Genomic DNA, 16,409 nt, shown 5'->3' on the forward strand with positions numbered 1-16,409 from the left:
GGAACACGAATTCCCGTGGACGCAAACTTGTAGAGGTTATTGACAATTTGGACCTGTGTGTTGCCAAAGACAGAAGCCCCACTTTTTTCCGGCCTCCAGCCTCAGCGACAGCTATAGACCTGACACTGCATTCACCTGACGTCCGCGTGAGTTGGTCAGCAGCGCCTGACCACATGGGAAGTGATCCCTATCCGATTTTTGTGTTTGCTGCCGACTTTCGTATGCATGGTCCTAAAATTAGCAACGTGGTCAACTGGGACAAGTACAGAAAGCACCTAGAACGTGTTTCTGGTGATGTTGTTGACAAAATGCTTTCTAGTAAGCTAGTAGCAGCTACGGCGGTCAAGTTACCTGATCATTTTCCGGCCCCGGATTTAAAACTAAGGAACCTTTGCGCTGCGAGAAGAGCGGAGCGCCAACTCGTGCGGAAGAAGGACGACAGGCAACTGAAGACGACCTTCAATAGGCTGAATTCTATTAGACGGCACACGAACAAGCTGTACAGGTCGCAATGGGCCTCATTCTGTGCTAGTTCGACTGTGTTCTCACCGATAACGAGAATATGGCGAGTTATTGGCAGCCTTGCTGGAGAATCTCGCCCTTCGAAGCCTTTTGAAGCTCTTGCAATACGCAAAAAAAAACTATTGCGTGCTTGGGAGAGTAATTTGCAGACGCACTCGTACGCGATGATTCTGGAATAGATATATATACACCACCTGCTTTCTCCAGGTCTATCATGGACGTCCCGTTCACGCTTCGTGAGCTTCAGACTGCGCTCAGTGGCCTGCGGCGCCGGTGTTCACCAGGTCCCGACGGCATCACCAATCAAATGCTGAATAATCTGCCCTCGCAACTCAGAAAGGAGCTCCTCAACTTCATCAATCGAGTTTGGGAGACTGGCGATGTTCCTCCGTCATGGAAGGTGGCACATGTAGTTCCAGTACTGAAGCCTGAGCCTGGCAAAGACATGACAGACCTAGCCTCGTATCGCCCTGTGTCATTGACCTCCTGTGTAGCTAAGTTGATGGAGAAGCTGGTAAATGAGCGCTTATCATGGTGGCTTGAGGACAGCAAGGCACTGCCATCATGTATGACAGGATTCCACCGAGGTCTTAGTGCCCAAGATAGCGTCTTAGACTTGACCAGTCACATTGAACACCAGAGAGCTTTCGGCCTTTCCACCTTAGCCATTTTTCTTGATGTTGCGAAAGCTTACGACAGCGTGCTTCAGAGCTCAATTCTAAACAGTTTGCAAGGCATGGGCATACAGGAACATATGTTAAGATTCATTTACAAGTTTATAAGTGATCGCGCGGTTCGTGTACGGTTAGGGAGTACGTTAAGCACCGAAAGAGTTCTATCACGAGGTGTGCCTCAAGGAAGTGTTCTTTCCCCCACGCTCTTTAACGCCGTAATGGCTGGCCTACCCGATTCGTTGAAAAAAAGTTGCAGGCAAGTGCGTATGTCACTTTATGCTGACGACATCTGTATTTGGATTACTGGCTACCAACACAAGCGATTAGCCCTGATAGCTCGACAGGCTATACTTTCGGCACAAGCTTACCTTCAAGGTGTGGGGTTGTCTCTGTCAGTGACAAATCCAGCTTTATTCTGTTTCCAGGTGTAGGAAGACATCAAGCGCGTTTGAAGATAGACCTCGGTCACTCTTACATCCGTCAATTCAACCACGCGCGTTTCCTGGGCGTCATTATTGACTCCCGTCTACAGTGGCGAAAAGCTGTAGACGCGATTGCTTCATCTGTATCTTCTCGTCTCAATGTGATCCGTAGAATTGCACGTGAGCAATGGGGAAACCATCCTTCTTCAATGGTAAAACTTCATGAAGCGCTGGTGGTCAGCCGGATAATGTATCAATTACTTTTAATTTCCCCCTCGGCATCACAACTTGAGCGTCTCGAAGTTGTCCACAGAAAGGGCCCAAGAAGAGCCAGTGGAGTTCCCCAGGCGGCTGCGAATAAGGCAGTACTTCATGAGTCCCTATCGAAACCTCTTAGCCTTATCGCTTCTCAGAGACTATTAATGCATCTTGACCGCTTAGGAGAGACGGTAGCTGGGCGATCCCTTCTCAAGCGGCTCTGCAAGAGATATGAGTCGAAGGCTTACTTGGCACTCAATACTCTTAGTTCTTTAGGCATTAATTTCCGAAGGCAAAGGAAACGGTTGAAACCCCCTGGTCTTTTCCGACCCTCGACTGTGAGGTCACAATTCCCCATGTGAGCGCAAAGCGCAGCTCTCCTTTGGCAGCAACGCGTTCGCTTGTACTGGAATACTTGGAAACAGAGTATGCCTGCCATCTTCAAATTTTCACGGATGGTTCTGTGGACAAGCCCAAACAAGCTAGCGCAGCGGCTTTTTACATTCCTTCTTTCGACTGTAAGTGGTCCGTACGCTGTACTGCTGTAGTATCCTCCACAACGGCTGAAAGTGTTGCTATTGAGGCGGCTTTACGGAAGTTAGGGTCTTGTCCGGCTCAACCTGTTGTCATCCTAAATGATTCAAAATCTGCCCTTCAGAGGTTAGAGTGCGGATTTCCTACGGACGCCTTGTCTCTAAGCTCTCTGCACTTGGTGCAGAATCTGCACAGCAGATGCTTTAGTCTACATTTCCAGTGGGTGCCCCCTCACATAGGAGTCAACGGTAATGAGGTGGCAGACAGTCTCGCCCATAAGGCTCTCAAGGATTCGATCAAAACAAGTACCTCAAGATGGGAAAAGTCTCTGCAGGAAAACGGTGCTCGATCACTTCAGTACCCTGTGGAGTGCGTCCCACAAGCCATGTGTGACCATGGGACTGAGAAGATCTCAGGCGACCCTTCTACATCGAATTCGCACGGCCTCTGCTCGCACTCCTGCATGGATGCATAAGACCGGCATAGCATCGTCTCCGCTCTGCTCTTTATGTGCTGTGTGCGGGGATATCGAACATTATAGTATGTACTGCCCAGAGTACAACGCGGAAAGGCATGTGATGTTCGCTTCCTTCAAGAAGACAGGAACCCGTCACAGCACAGTGCAGGACATTGTCTACCCGAGTGGAAACCAGACATGCAGAAGAGAGGCTGCACGCCTTCTTTTAACATTTCTGCAGAACACGGACCTTGTTTTTAAATGGTGATAGCAGGAACGGACTATGGCCTACTTTGATTGAATGCGTGCGTAGATGGTGTCTTCCGGAGTGGACCACTTTATACTGTGAGTGAATGTGTGTATGGAGTGTGGCACTACAATGGCCTATGTTCTACTGTGACCGAATATGTGCATAGATGGTGACTTCTGGAGTGGACTGTGATGTGAACTGTGTGGATTGATTGTGTGCATAGATGGTGACTGCAGGAGAGAATGTGTGCTATTATAAGAGACTGTGCGCTTAGCGGGATAGATGGGTAGATGCGGCATTGTTAATATTGAAGGGACGCTGCGGTGGAGCAATTGCCGGCAGATAAAGCAAGGCTAACCCCACCTGTACCATTCAACACCTCAACCTCAACATTATGATATCCCACAGAAGGAACTCAGCTAAGGTATTCCGAGGTTCTAATGCTTTCACCGCGTGGGCTGTTGCTTATGATTACCCGAAAGCAAATTTGAAGGAATCTGTGAAAAACGGAACAACGCTGCCGGGCCTCTTCAAAGGATCATGTGGTTGGCAAAGGTAGTGGAGTCTATGCGTCATAGAACTTTTTACCGCAAACCGAAATAAAAAGAAGAAATAGACAGAAAGAGAGACGGTCATTTTATTTAAGAGGGCAGGTCAAGCGCTCTGCGTATCCTGCGCTTGGTTCACCAAGGCGAGTTGGTTTCCAGGCTGCACCGGTGACAGCCAGGAACCCCAAGGGAGAGTAAAGGAAAGGGTGTGAAATAGGTAACTGGGACAGAGGAACAGGAGAAACACCACGGAATATTTCTTTCTTCATTTTCGTTTCAGTTCTCGGAAGCAAGGCTTGCGATGGCACGTAAGGAACAAAACCACAAACCCAGGCCCCAGTAAAATGAGCACTACCACACTTTGTCAGGTACTGCTCAGTGCAGAAAACATCTGTCTGGCCCATGATTTCACACGATGTTAAATCAAACGAGTCCAGTGTCACGTTGCTCTCCCAATTGTGGAACCAAGGGTGCGCTCTGTATTCATAATGGTTAATTCACTATTGCAGGCATCTCCTGAGGTCAGCCGACTTCGACGTGCGCAGCTTGCAAAGCAAGGTTCGACGACAGGAAGAGTCGCAGGGCTTCGCAAGAGGATCCTCTTTTCGGTGGAACCTGGGCAGGAAAGAACATGAAGAGCTGAGGTTATGGCATACAGTCTTCTTAATCACTCTTAGGCTGCGTGTAGAACCGTGATGTTCATCTTGGATCGGGATATTGTTTATGGGCGACAGCACGAAGAACAAATCGATGACCGTTTTTCCGAAACTTACACAATTCATTCGTCTTGGATTAATGAAGTCAGCAGCAGCCTGAACCAAACATTTTCGTGCAGCTAGGTTTCTTTACCAACTTAAGGGATATCACAGACTGGAAGCAAAAGAACGTTTTGGTTGCAGCAACCAAGAAACCAACGGAGAAATGCAGCTGCTCCGGAGGAACAAAATTTCAAACCAGGTCCAGTGCCACGGCGCCCCCGGTGCATCCTAAACACCACGGAAGTGTTGCGCTACATACACGATTTCAGCAGAAGGGGAGGGGGTGTTATGCGCTAAAGGGTGAAGTAGTCTACCTGTTTTAGTCTGGCCTGTGTTAGGAAGGCAGTGTACGAGTGATATAATCAACGATGTGGTGAACTGTACTATATTCTCAAAAGCGCCCACTCAAAATGCCGACATGTTGGTTGAGTGGGGCTCTATGTGGCCTGCGAGATAGAGTTATCTGGTACCACTTGCAACACCGCCGCCTTCACCGCCGGCAGCGCAGTTTACGCCGGAGAAGATTCCTTATAAGGTTATCGATGTAAAGCGTACGCTACTGTTTCTGCTACTGCTTCTCCTCGAGGGCTCACCTGTAGAACTTGTTGAAGAGCCGAACATCGCTCTCCATCTTCTGCACCAGGGCATCCCACTCTTTGGGCTGCAGGGAGGTCATGCCCCAGGCGCTCTTGGCCGTGTACTCCAGCTGCCACAGAGGCTCTCGCGTAGGGCTCAAGTTCGCCTCCGTCACGTTCATCAGGTAGGTTTCGTGGTCCAGGACGGCCTGAGCACAGAACACAGTTGCCATTCTCTGCTGCCAGTCTGACTATGAATCGTGCCAAGCTCATCTGCATGCAGCGTTCCTTACTGAACTTCAAGTTTGCTTACTACTTGTACAGTTCCCGGAGTACTATGTGTGATACAGACTTTAGAAATGTCAATGCTATTCTTTTATCATCCTGAAAGTGTGATGAATGCTGACAGTATTTGCGTATTTACTTTCATTTATTAAAGCAAATCAAAGCGCCTGTTTCCTGAGATAGCATGGGGGGGGGGGGGGGGTGGGGGGGGGGTCGGCTGTACTCTCAGTCACGGCGAAACAGGGCCGGATTAAGAAAAATGGGGGCCCTGGGGTAATGCGCATGCAGGCCCCCTTTCCCTATACTGACCCCCCCCCCCCCCCCCGCCCCTGTCGCCTGCTACGCTACTGGAAAATATGCCATGTTTTGTTTTAACTCCACCAAGTTAAACAGAATGAAGTCCGTTCAACGGGATTACTATTATTGTTATTATCATAAGTAAAACAGCAAAATTTGCTTGAAACGCGTGCTGTTGTAAACACCGACACATATGTTCACTTTGTAATTAATCTGCATTCTGTTTTCAGCAAAAGCTAGGATTTAAGGAAAAGTTTAATGCACTCAAGACGAACAAGAACGCAGAAAAGACAACACAGGTTCTTAACTATCAAAAGCAACAAGATAACAGTTCTTTCGCTAAAAATCACAAGAAGAAAAAACAAGGGACAAACAATGAAGATTTGCATATCTTGAATTACACTGCTAAACGTTTCATTGGCAACGTGGAGGCTGGGAGGGGACACAACGAACTTATTGGAACTATTTATGTATAGCGCGAACAGTCCTTTTTTAAAATGGCATCTTTCGCGTCTTCGCTTTGGCGAAATCAGATATAGTCTGTTCGAAGGATAGATCGCGGAGGAGGTCGCTTTCAATGGACATGATAGCAAGCCAGTTCACCGTGTCGTCAAGGGAGCTCGAATGAAGGCGATTTTTTATCAGCGATAACTTGGAAAACGATCGTTCGGTGTCACAGTCTGCCAAGGGTATGCTTAAGTACATACGCAAAGGAATAGAAAGGTTCGGAAACACATCAATATGCTTTCTTTCGTGCAGCAACTTCATTATTCCCACGAAACTCGTATCCTGGAAAACAGAGTTGTGCAGAAAGTTCGCAAACTGAACGATTTCAGTGGAAAATGTGGCTCCAAATCATTTTTGTAGGTTTTCACCAACTTCTCAGCCTGCTGTGCCAGAGAGGCCTCGCTCCCAACTTCTGTCAGCAATTTTAGGAATCCGAAGTTTTCGCGGAGTTCAGTGTAGGCAGCCTTTTGCACTCGCAAAGAAGAGCCTGGACTGTCCAGTACAACATTGTAGGTCTCTACGATAAACTTTTTTCTACCTTGTAGCGCACTATCGCTTTTTCCGCCCAGGGGCTCACTCAAAACGATGCGTTTGCCCTCATCCTGATAACATTGATCGGTACTTAGCGTGCGTGCTCTCTCTTCGAAAGTATCAAAGAGAGGTCGCAAAGAATTAACAAAGCCTTCTAGAGAGCTCAGCAGGTCAACAGCAGTTTAACTGTCTAGGCCCGGTTTCTGAAGTGCTACGTTCGTTTTGTCAAAGCGCTCCAAGATTTCACTCCAGAAAATCGCCATGAATGCAGTCTCTAGTTTTGTCATTTTCTTGAAGAGAGAATGCGCTTCGTTCCTAGTGTCACCGTTTTCTTCCTCGTTCTTTGATATAGCTGCAAGACAACACAAGACTGCATTGAAATTTTTTAGAATGACCTTACATAATTCAGCGTGTATTGACCACCTGGTCTCAGAGAGACTTTTCAAAACAAGCTGCTGGCCAGTTCCGCCCATGCTGTGCAAAAGATACCTCCATCGCTGAGGTGAAGCAGCAAAGAACACATACAGTCTCTGAATTACAGTAAAAAATTTGACTGGTTCAAGGCAACTGTCAACGCTACACGCGCCAACAAAGTTCAGTGAATTACCAGCGTACGGGACGTAGACTGCCAATTAGTTCAGGTATTTGATTTGAGCTTGCAGTCCTTTGCATTTTCCTGTCATATTACTCGCATTACCATAAGCTTGGCCCTTACAGTCATCAACTGAGATGTCATTGGTCGTCAAGAGGGACATCATGGTATCGAAAAGATACAAGCCGGTATGCGATTCGATTGGAACCAATCCAAGAAAGCGTTCGTACACTTTTCCATTTAAATAGTATCGTAAAACAACTGACAGCTGATCAACGTGAGTAAGGTCTGGAATCGAATCAACAATTGAAGAGAAGTATTTTGCGCGTTTCACTTCGTCATCGAGACGTTCCTTGACAGCCTTTGCTATATGCTCGATAAATTCATCACAAATGGTTTTTGACAGATACGATGGGTGACCTTTTCCTTTGATCTCGTAGCGTTTGATGTGCTCCTCTAGAAAGGAATCAAACTTGGCAATGGCCTCAAACACTACCATATAACTGCGATTTCTCGGTGAACCAAAAATCTCCTCACTGCCCCTAAACGCTAGTTTGCGCTCAGCTAAAAGCTTAACTACAACGACTACGCCCTTCAACACCTCTGTCCAGTAAGCGGTCTCAGCGACAAGATGCTTAATTAGCTCCTTGTCAATTGTGCTGCTCGAGTTAGAGCGGGCGGGCCATGCTGCCACGCAGTTCCGGTGCTCGACGCTATTTCCATGTGCGCAAACCTTTCCTTCTGCTCTTTTCTAACCAGAAAAGCCGTGCGCGGTGAAAGCACTGGGGTTGCTTGGAATCGAAAATAGTTTTTGCACATGAAACTGTAAATGGAACCTTTGGACTCCGAGTACATTAACCAGTGTAGCTCGTACGCCTCTCCATTTACAGCCTTTCGCACGAAAAGATTAGGCAACATATAGCGTTTCTGAGTATTGTATTGCCTTTCGGAAGACGAAAAATTTCCTTCGCGATTTTGAAAATACAATGGCCCTTTTTCAAGGCATACACTCCGAAAGCTGTCAGTAATAACGTCCTTCCACTTAGCAGGGTCACTTCGGAGAATCTCGCAACGTACCTCTTCCTGCAGAGGTGTCTGTACTTCTCTGTTGCCGCAACGAGAAGCCGTCTCATTCTTCCTCTCGAGGCACACTTTGTGGCTGGGAACATTATAATTTGAAGCCAAACTAACAGGAAACAAGTCAGTCGGTTCTTGGAGTGTTTCCTGGCGCTCGTCAGTAGCAGGAGGCTCATCGGAGAGGTTCGGCACCTGTTGATCAGCAGTAGTAGAAATCGGGCGTGGTGGACCAGACACCTGGAGCTCTGTGGCAGGGGTCCGGTCGAGTAGCATAGACGTTGCTGACTCAGTAACAGAACAGGGCTCGGTTAGCGTCGGTTGCTCAGAAATATGGACGACCGAGGTTGGCATCGTTTTCACAGATCCGGACAACCAAGATGAGTCAAACCTTGCATGTTATCAGGACACCGTGGTGTCCTGATAACAAGCACACAAGTCCCCCACACAACAAGCACACAACAAGTTGGCAAGTGGCCCACAGAAGCACAGTCGGTACTATTGGGAGTTTAACACGGACTCTGGGTAGAGCGATCATACTGCCCCGCAGTAGCGGCATTCAGTAGGTACTTTGGCATATTTCGTAGCTTCTTTTCACGCTCTTCTCTTTCTAACTTCACCTTTCATTTAGACGCACCACTTTGATGCTTCCGACCGAGCATTTTTGCATGAATGGATGCTAATTGTTCACCGCACCGGGCACTTGGTCAGTCCGACGCGACCGCAGGTGTCCAACGGTGGCCGCCCCGATGACTGGCGCACGCTGCCTGGATGGTCCGTGGCTGGCCGAGAGTGGTGCGTCCCCCGGGAGCTCCTCAGCGGGCGGGCTTATGCAAGCTTAACCGGCGGCTCGGGGCTGAATCGCAGTCCGCGATCAACTTCCTTTCATAGGCGCGCGTCGCGTCCGTCTGTTACTAGCACCAAAGCAAGCGTTCACATACGCATAGAGTTCCTTGTACAAATTCCCTCCTTCTCCGTACAAACTCAGTCCTTCTCCCGTTTCGGTCCCATCTGCCTATTGGCTAGGAGCAATCGTCTGTTCTGGGAGGTTCTCGATTTTTCTTTCGCCCTTTCGACGCCGAGCGCGAGAATGAAGGTGAGTGGGCGACTCCTAGCGCCGGCGAAGTTAAACGCCCTCCGTCGCCTCTGAGTCATCTTTTTCTACTTCTCTCTGGAAAGTTCGGCGGCCAGTCTGACCTACTTTTCCCGTCGAGCGCGGGCGAGGGCGCGCAGCCACTAGACAGGAATGGGCCCTGTAGACAGGCCTTTGTGTCCAGCTCTCTAATTTCCCCCTTCACTCTTCCACAACCCTAGCCCAAACAGTGAACGTTCCATGCCCCACGGCACGCGGACAAAAGCACGTGTGACGTCTTCTTTCCTTTCCTGCCTGGACTCTGCCATCAGACTCATCATCATCTGCTATCGGACTCATCCTCCCCCGCCCAAATTACCATCACGGTAAAGAAAAGCTGAATGAGAGACTGTTGGGTACTGCTGCACATCCTTTCCATAAGAAGGACGACGGCGGAACTATTTGAAAGGTTGAGGGTGGCGTGGTGGTATCGAGGGGCAAGGGAGATTTAGGTCCTCATCCCATATTATATGTTTTAGGTGTTTCCCCCTTCCCTTCCTTTCTAGACAGCACTAGACAGACGGACTCACAGGAAACCACAAAAACTCTTCCAAGCAAACGCACCTCACTTCGTAAGAAAGAGGGCCCCGCCGGGGTGGCGGGGGATTCCTGTTTTTGCAGCTCGAGAAGCTCTCTCCAAATGATCAGGCTAAACCACGGAGGAAGACTATTTAGGAGTGGAAACTTCGCTGTCTGCGGCGACCAGAAAAGGTCACAAGCCCGCGGAGCCACTATCATGCTGGCGGCGCCTGGCGGCCTGGAAATTACCGCCGTTTCGGTTGCCAAGGCAACCGGTCGAGCGTGTTGCTCCCGTTTGGCCGCGCGCGCCTGACTTCTATTGAGGGCACTCTCGCGCGTTTCTTTACCGCTGGTAGCCAGAAGAGCAACTGGTGCTACGCTTCAACCATTTGAGCACAGTAAAAAATAAAACGTGTTCTTTTCCATGACCGCTATAAGATTATCAGTAGACACTGGTTGTACGCAGGGCTTTTGCTTGACATCCACGCAATGACTTTGATTGGATGGGTATAAGCGCTGCTGGCATTCGCCAAAGGCAAACACGACATCACGTTCGTCGAGTATGAGACCACGCCAAGTTTCATCTGCTGGAGGAGAACGCGGGCGTCGTACGGCGCAGCGCTTATGACTACACATCAGCCGCGAAGGCAACAAGCCGCTACAACTTCTCACCTTGCTCACCTTCTCCCTGCAACACTTGTAACAGCTTTTGCAATTTCGAACAAAACACCTGCGTGCCATCTTATTCTAGCAAATTCTGAAGGAGGCCGCACTGCGCGTAGCAGCGCTGTTAGTATTACAGCCCTCGGACACCGACAAGAACTGTTGCTGTTTTACTTAAGGGCGCAGAAATACAACGTCACGACGTGCCCGCTGAATCAAACACCCTCGTCTGCTTGTCGTCTGCTTTGAGCGCGCGCCGGAGCAACAACCAGGCCGGAGCCGCCTGCCCGGGCGCTGCATTTTTTTTTTTTTCACTGCGGCTTCTACGACGCGCCGCATGGCGCCGCCACTGCATACGGCAACGTCGGCGCTTATAATTGCGACCTTATCTGGTCGCCTGCGCTCGCTCGCGCTGACGGGAGTTTCACCTCCTAAATAGTCTTGCTCCGTGGGCTAAACGCATGCTGTTACATTAGGCGGGCGGCCCCGTCTGCTCGTTCTGGTTTTCTCGCTTCATACATGTCTCTCGAAGTTCCGTTGCCCATGGTTCCATATAGTAAGGAGGTTAGAATAAATGGGCCCCCTTCTCCTACTGTCCAAGGTGATGCCTTGGGCTGCAGTCCCCTTAGCCACCCTTAATCCAGCACTGCTGCGAAGTCCGATAGTCCCAATAACACACCCTAAAATTTCAGCGGGAGCTTCAGCAGGCGACTGTATTATTCTGAACTCCACAGTCGATTTTCGTATGTGCGTACGTGTGCGGAGTTTCATTGATTTAGGCGTTTAGAAAATAAGAAGGGTAAAATCAGAGTTCAGATCAGAGAATGCAGCTCTACGTAGCAAATAGATAGTCCTTCAAATTACTCGAAAAGCGGCCAATTTAGTCTGAAGACTGTTCACCAGAGCATGAAGCTTCACTAAAAATAACATTTAGCGACAATTTGCGGCAGTACTACTTTTCTATTAGACCGATTCCCCCACATGCGCCTCCTGTCTACTCTTCGTTTGAGTTTACACTGGCAGCTTCTCCTTACGAGATTTATTACATACTGCCGGAAGGCTCGTTCTCGATGGTGGATAAAGCAAATTGTGACTGACTCTGTCCTGCTATTATATATTTCACACTTCATATCACATTTAGGGCTACTTAAACCTCATAAAGACCAGACGACACTGCCATCTGGTGTCACCCCAGTAATTATCGTAGTTTTTATACATGTCCAACCCAGAGATACTATATGACGGTCGTCATCGAGTAATAATAATAATTGGTTTTTAAGGGGAAAGGAAATGGCACAGTATCTGTCTCATATATCTTTGGACACCTGAACCGCGCCGTAAGGGAAGGGATAAAGGAGGGAGTGAAAGAAGAAAGGAATAAAGAGGTGCCGTAGTGGAAGGCTCCGGAATAATTTCGACCACCTGGGGATCTTTAACGTGCACTGACGTCGCACAGCACACCAGCGCCTTAGCGTTTTTCCTCCATAAAAACACAGCCGCCGCGGTCGGGTTCGAACCCGGGAACTCCGGATCAGTAGTCGAGCGCCCTAACCACTGAGCCACCGCGGCGGGTATCGTAATCGAGTAGGAATTATAATTCCGACCACCTGCGGCGACCACCCGCAAAAGAATCCCAGCGCATAAACGGTCTTGCTTTTATTTATTTAATTACAGACAGTCTAAGGGCCGAAGCATTATCCAGGGTAGTGGGTTATTATAATGCACTAACATAACAGGTGATCAATCACACAGGCGGCATATGGCTGTTCGGTCTTCTACTTTCTAATCAATTGTCTGTCACCCACACCGTAACTGATCAACTAGTTCTTTTTAATTTATAAACATCAAACGTAGAAAAACAACACATAATTCCCCTAGGCCTTTCTTGGTTTTGGAGACTTTTGGCTCCCTTTGAATCAGATCAATCAGTTACACAATACTAGCCAGCTCAGTTTCATTATTTAGAACGCAATGAAAGTAGCTAACGTTACCAATGCTTGCTGTCAATGCATGAAAGTGGTTCCAGAACGTGAAGTTTTAAGAGGAACAATTATTTTTTAGAGTAAAAATTATTTTTGAGAGTAACAATTATTTTGCTAGAACAATTATTTTTGATGGCGACTAAGACGAGGCGAGGCGTAAGTTTCTAACGAGATAAATTCTTGAGCTAGTATAGACTGATGATAGTTTTATAAAACAGACAAAGGCGGTAGGCTCATCAGCGAGCCACTATATGTTAGGCTGATTGAGATAACATTTCACCAGTGTAATGCTAGCAGTTCCACTGTAGCTAGAAAGAGTGAAGCGCCCTGCATTAGTCTGAGCCATTTCAAGTTTATCGATTAAACTGACGTGATTATGGTCACAAATCGAGTTGAGTGCTCTAATTTCGACCGTTGTAATGTTTTGTGCAGGAGGAGTTTTAAAAACGAAGCGGAGAGTGCCCATTTTCTTCTTATATATGATAAAGTACATCTGGCGCTATTCATAACGTAATTATTGGGCAGGTTCAGTGTATAATTGTCTATGTGGACGCAGCTAAGTATTTCTTGAACGTTACTGTATGTAATGGTGGCCCATTAAGGTAGTGAAGAGGAATGAGCATGTGCATCCGCCTCGCACGGGGATGTGCGGGGTTTGATCCCCGGTACGGGATCTTCAGTACCGACCGTTCGGTCTTAAGACGGGAGCAGTCTTCCAAGGAAGAGTCGTGATGGCCAAAGCAGATGGCGCACTTCAAGGTAGTCGCGCAGCAGATGTCGCCGCTTTGTGTCTCGGAGCACCTCTGGCACACGATGGAGTTGTTGCAGGCGCCGCTCATATGACCGATCCTCATGCACTTCCTGCACTGTAGGTGCTTAAGGACGAAAGGTTGAGCTGGGTATCGAAAATGCCAAACCTTCATGCATGATGGCACACAGTCACCCTTGAAGGTCAGCTTGATAGATTTAAACATTCCCAGGCGCTGGACATTGATTATTGAAACGCTGTTGGTCGCCGGATTGATTAACATGGGCAAATCGGTGTTGAAAATAGCGATGTACGCCATCCGCAGTGGCGCTGTCTTGTCGCTGATATTGTCGAGTTTGGCGATAGCCGTCAAGCATTCTAGTGCGCTCCGCTCCTTGGCATCAATGGCAATCAGGCTTTAACGCGAAAGCTTTACTACGCCATGTCCCGCGAGTTTCGCCGACCGCGTATACATTTGAGATTCAGCGACCTTCAGCGCGCGCGTGGCGGTTGCAGCTACGTCGAAACCGATGAAGAGCGGGACCTTCGAAAACAAAGGAAAGGCGCGTAACTGTCCCCCTGGGAAAGTGGACACCTCAGTCGCGCTTTAAGCTACGCGGCGGTAGTGACATATGTGCGCTGCATGCGTTGGCAATGACAATGTTGCGGCAGAAACGCGGCACTGAAGCTATATGTCGTCGGCGTTCATTGTGTTCCTTGGCGTTGGCGTTGACACTTTCTATAATGATTTTCAGGAAAGGAAGGGCGCATAACTGGCTCCCTGGGTCAGCGGGCGCCTCAATCGCTCTTTGAGGTACGTGGCGGTGGTGATAAAGAGGGATGTGGGCTGCACTGCATTAGCGCTGACAACCTTGTGGCAAACACCTGGCACTGCAGCAATAGCCCGCGGTATTCATTGAGTAACGAACCCCTCGCGACCAACCATTAATTTAACTGCCAAGGTGGCAGGGTGAACGCGCTGCCTATCCAGTGTGCGGAACGCACTCGAAGTTAATGACGCCAAGGCGCGTCTAGTGGCCCGATACACCACAGCTTTCGTTCTAACCAGTTTCAGCAGCAGATACACCGCAGCTAATTTTTTTGAGGGTTTACTCACGTATTTGATCGCTCCTGCTATTAGTCTTTCCAGATGCACAGAGGTGGCTTGACTGTTCAGGGGGTTCAGTTTGTCGGATGGTTACTGTGGCACAAGCAGTAAGCACCGGAGCACTTCGTGACCTGATTATCGTTAACGGGCTTGATGAAGACAACTCGGCGTGTCTGCGCCGTCCGCGCTTGGCCTTCTTGCTAATGACCGGTGCGAACCCTTCCGTCGTCGGTCAAGGAGTCGTTACTTGGCGCCGAGCACACCACAGTTCCTGGCTTCTTGAGTCACTCAGATGGTAGAGGCGCTTTCTCTGGGCGGCCGCTGCCGACCCACCGGTTTGCAAAGGAGGCCTAGCAGTCTCCACTTCCATCGCCGTGCCAAAAAGAGAGCGGTGCCTCCCTGGTTATGGCGCAAATACCAAACTGCAGAGCCGTGAAGACAGCGTTCTGAAACGAAGCAACTTCTTTGTCGTTCCCTTGAAATCAAACAACGCTGCATATTTAGACGAATACAAAGAAAGACGTGACAGAATGGGCACTGTCATGCCATTGTGAGGCGGATGCTTCGGTGTCCTTGTGGTGGCCTTGCGGTGGCCGCGCGGCATAAATTCTGCCTCGCATTCGGAAGATGTTGATTTCCATCTTCAGTGCCGCCGGTAATCAACCGTTTTTTTTTTAATGTAGAGAGGTCCCCTCGCAAATTTGTGCTTAGCCTTCTAAGGGGGTCCTGTCTCAAAAGGCGATGTATATAGTGGCTCTGAGCACCATTGCCAACGAGAATACCTGGCGCCCTTTACCGACAATGGACGGCACCATCGTGGAAAGTATACCGCAGCCATGGGAGGTACCTATCATGAGTGTAGCCAGGTACTTGCGGGTAAAACAGGTACGAGCGAACCACCCGGCCTGGTGCTCAGCCCTTAGAGTGGGTCTGCAACGCTCGGAACTCGGGAATACCGCAGGAGGTCAGCAAATCTCGGATCATCCGACCTGGTCTGTGGGAGGGCATCCTGGGTGTATCGGAAGGGAACGCTCCGGCATAGATGGCCACAGGTGTTCTCCGGCCAAGTTTTCGGCTGCTTAGGAGGCTCCATCTGGAAGGGGCGCCTATGGCGTTCCTTCCTACGGAGGTCGCAGGGCTTCCCTGCCTAACCATGGATGGCGTTGTGGTTTAGCATTCGGCACGGCCGTGGGAGGCACGTTGGTGTCCCCGGGAACCCACCGGTAAAATAGGTACGCGCCCGCTCCTGTACTGTGCGCTCGGCCATTAAGGACCGCAACGCATGGAATGATGACCCAGCTCCTTCTGGGAAATTGCCCTTTGGGGCGGCGATCTCTTACCGAAGCAGTGGCCTTGACGTAAAGCATATGCCCCACATTCATAAGGTGCTGGATTTCATCCCCAGTGCCGCCAGGTACCAACTGGTCTTCAAATGCGTACAAGATTTCGCCCGCCTGGTGCTCGACTCTTCTGGGATGAAATGCTTGAAAAGGGACCGTCGTGCTTGCTGCCAGTATCCTATATACCCAGAGAGTCGTTGTGGTGGCTGATAGGCTGCTAATAAAGCAGCGATTTGTTTGCACGATATGGTTCTGTAGGTCCCTGTAATTTTGTGCTGCAACTCGCCGCATGTCCTTCTCGCTTCCATCAAAGGGGCAGGAACACCTCATGGCTCTCTTTAAGACACTGTTTACACCCGAGGGAACAAATCATAGGAGGGGGCTTCCTAGCTTCTATAATTCCTTCAAGACTCTGATCTGGATTCCAAATCGTGACAGAAGCATTTGATGGCTATTTTGGTCGATTGTGTGCACGGCGACATAGATCGGGCAGGTCAAAGATTTATACCTGAAATCCTCGGGCTTGATTAATATGGAAGTGCCACTACGGTGGAGGAATTTCCGGCTTAAGAATCATGAGGCTAACCCCACTGCAGCTCACAACAACCTCAACCTCTCTTATGAACACTTATG

The 16,409-nt window shown here is 49.1% G+C and overlaps 1 protein-coding gene across 6 annotated transcripts in view; it reads right to left on the bottom strand.

The window, feature by feature from the left end:
- Nucleotides 1-3,732: 3,732 nt before the first annotated feature.
- Nucleotides 3,733-16,409, bottom strand: part of LOC144099520 (sphingomyelin phosphodiesterase-like) — a 108,540-nt gene continuing 95,863 nt past the window's right edge. For all 6 annotated transcript variants that reach the window (XM_077632887.1, XM_077632883.1, XM_077632884.1 and 3 more), the window contains 2 exons: nucleotides 5,017-5,207; nucleotides 3,733-4,280 (listed from right to left, as the gene is read on the bottom strand). In XM_077632887.1, the coding sequence (XP_077489013.1) occupies nucleotides 4,166-4,280; nucleotides 5,017-5,207 (306 nt within the window). In that variant the 3' untranslated portion in view covers nucleotides 3,733-4,165. The remainder of the gene's footprint in view (nucleotides 4,281-5,016; nucleotides 5,208-16,409) is intronic.

This window comes from Amblyomma americanum, chromosome 7 (genome assembly GCF_052857255.1).
Source record: "Amblyomma americanum isolate KBUSLIRL-KWMA chromosome 7, ASM5285725v1, whole genome shotgun sequence".
Classification (NCBI taxonomy): domain Eukaryota; kingdom Metazoa; phylum Arthropoda; class Arachnida; order Ixodida; family Ixodidae; genus Amblyomma; species Amblyomma americanum.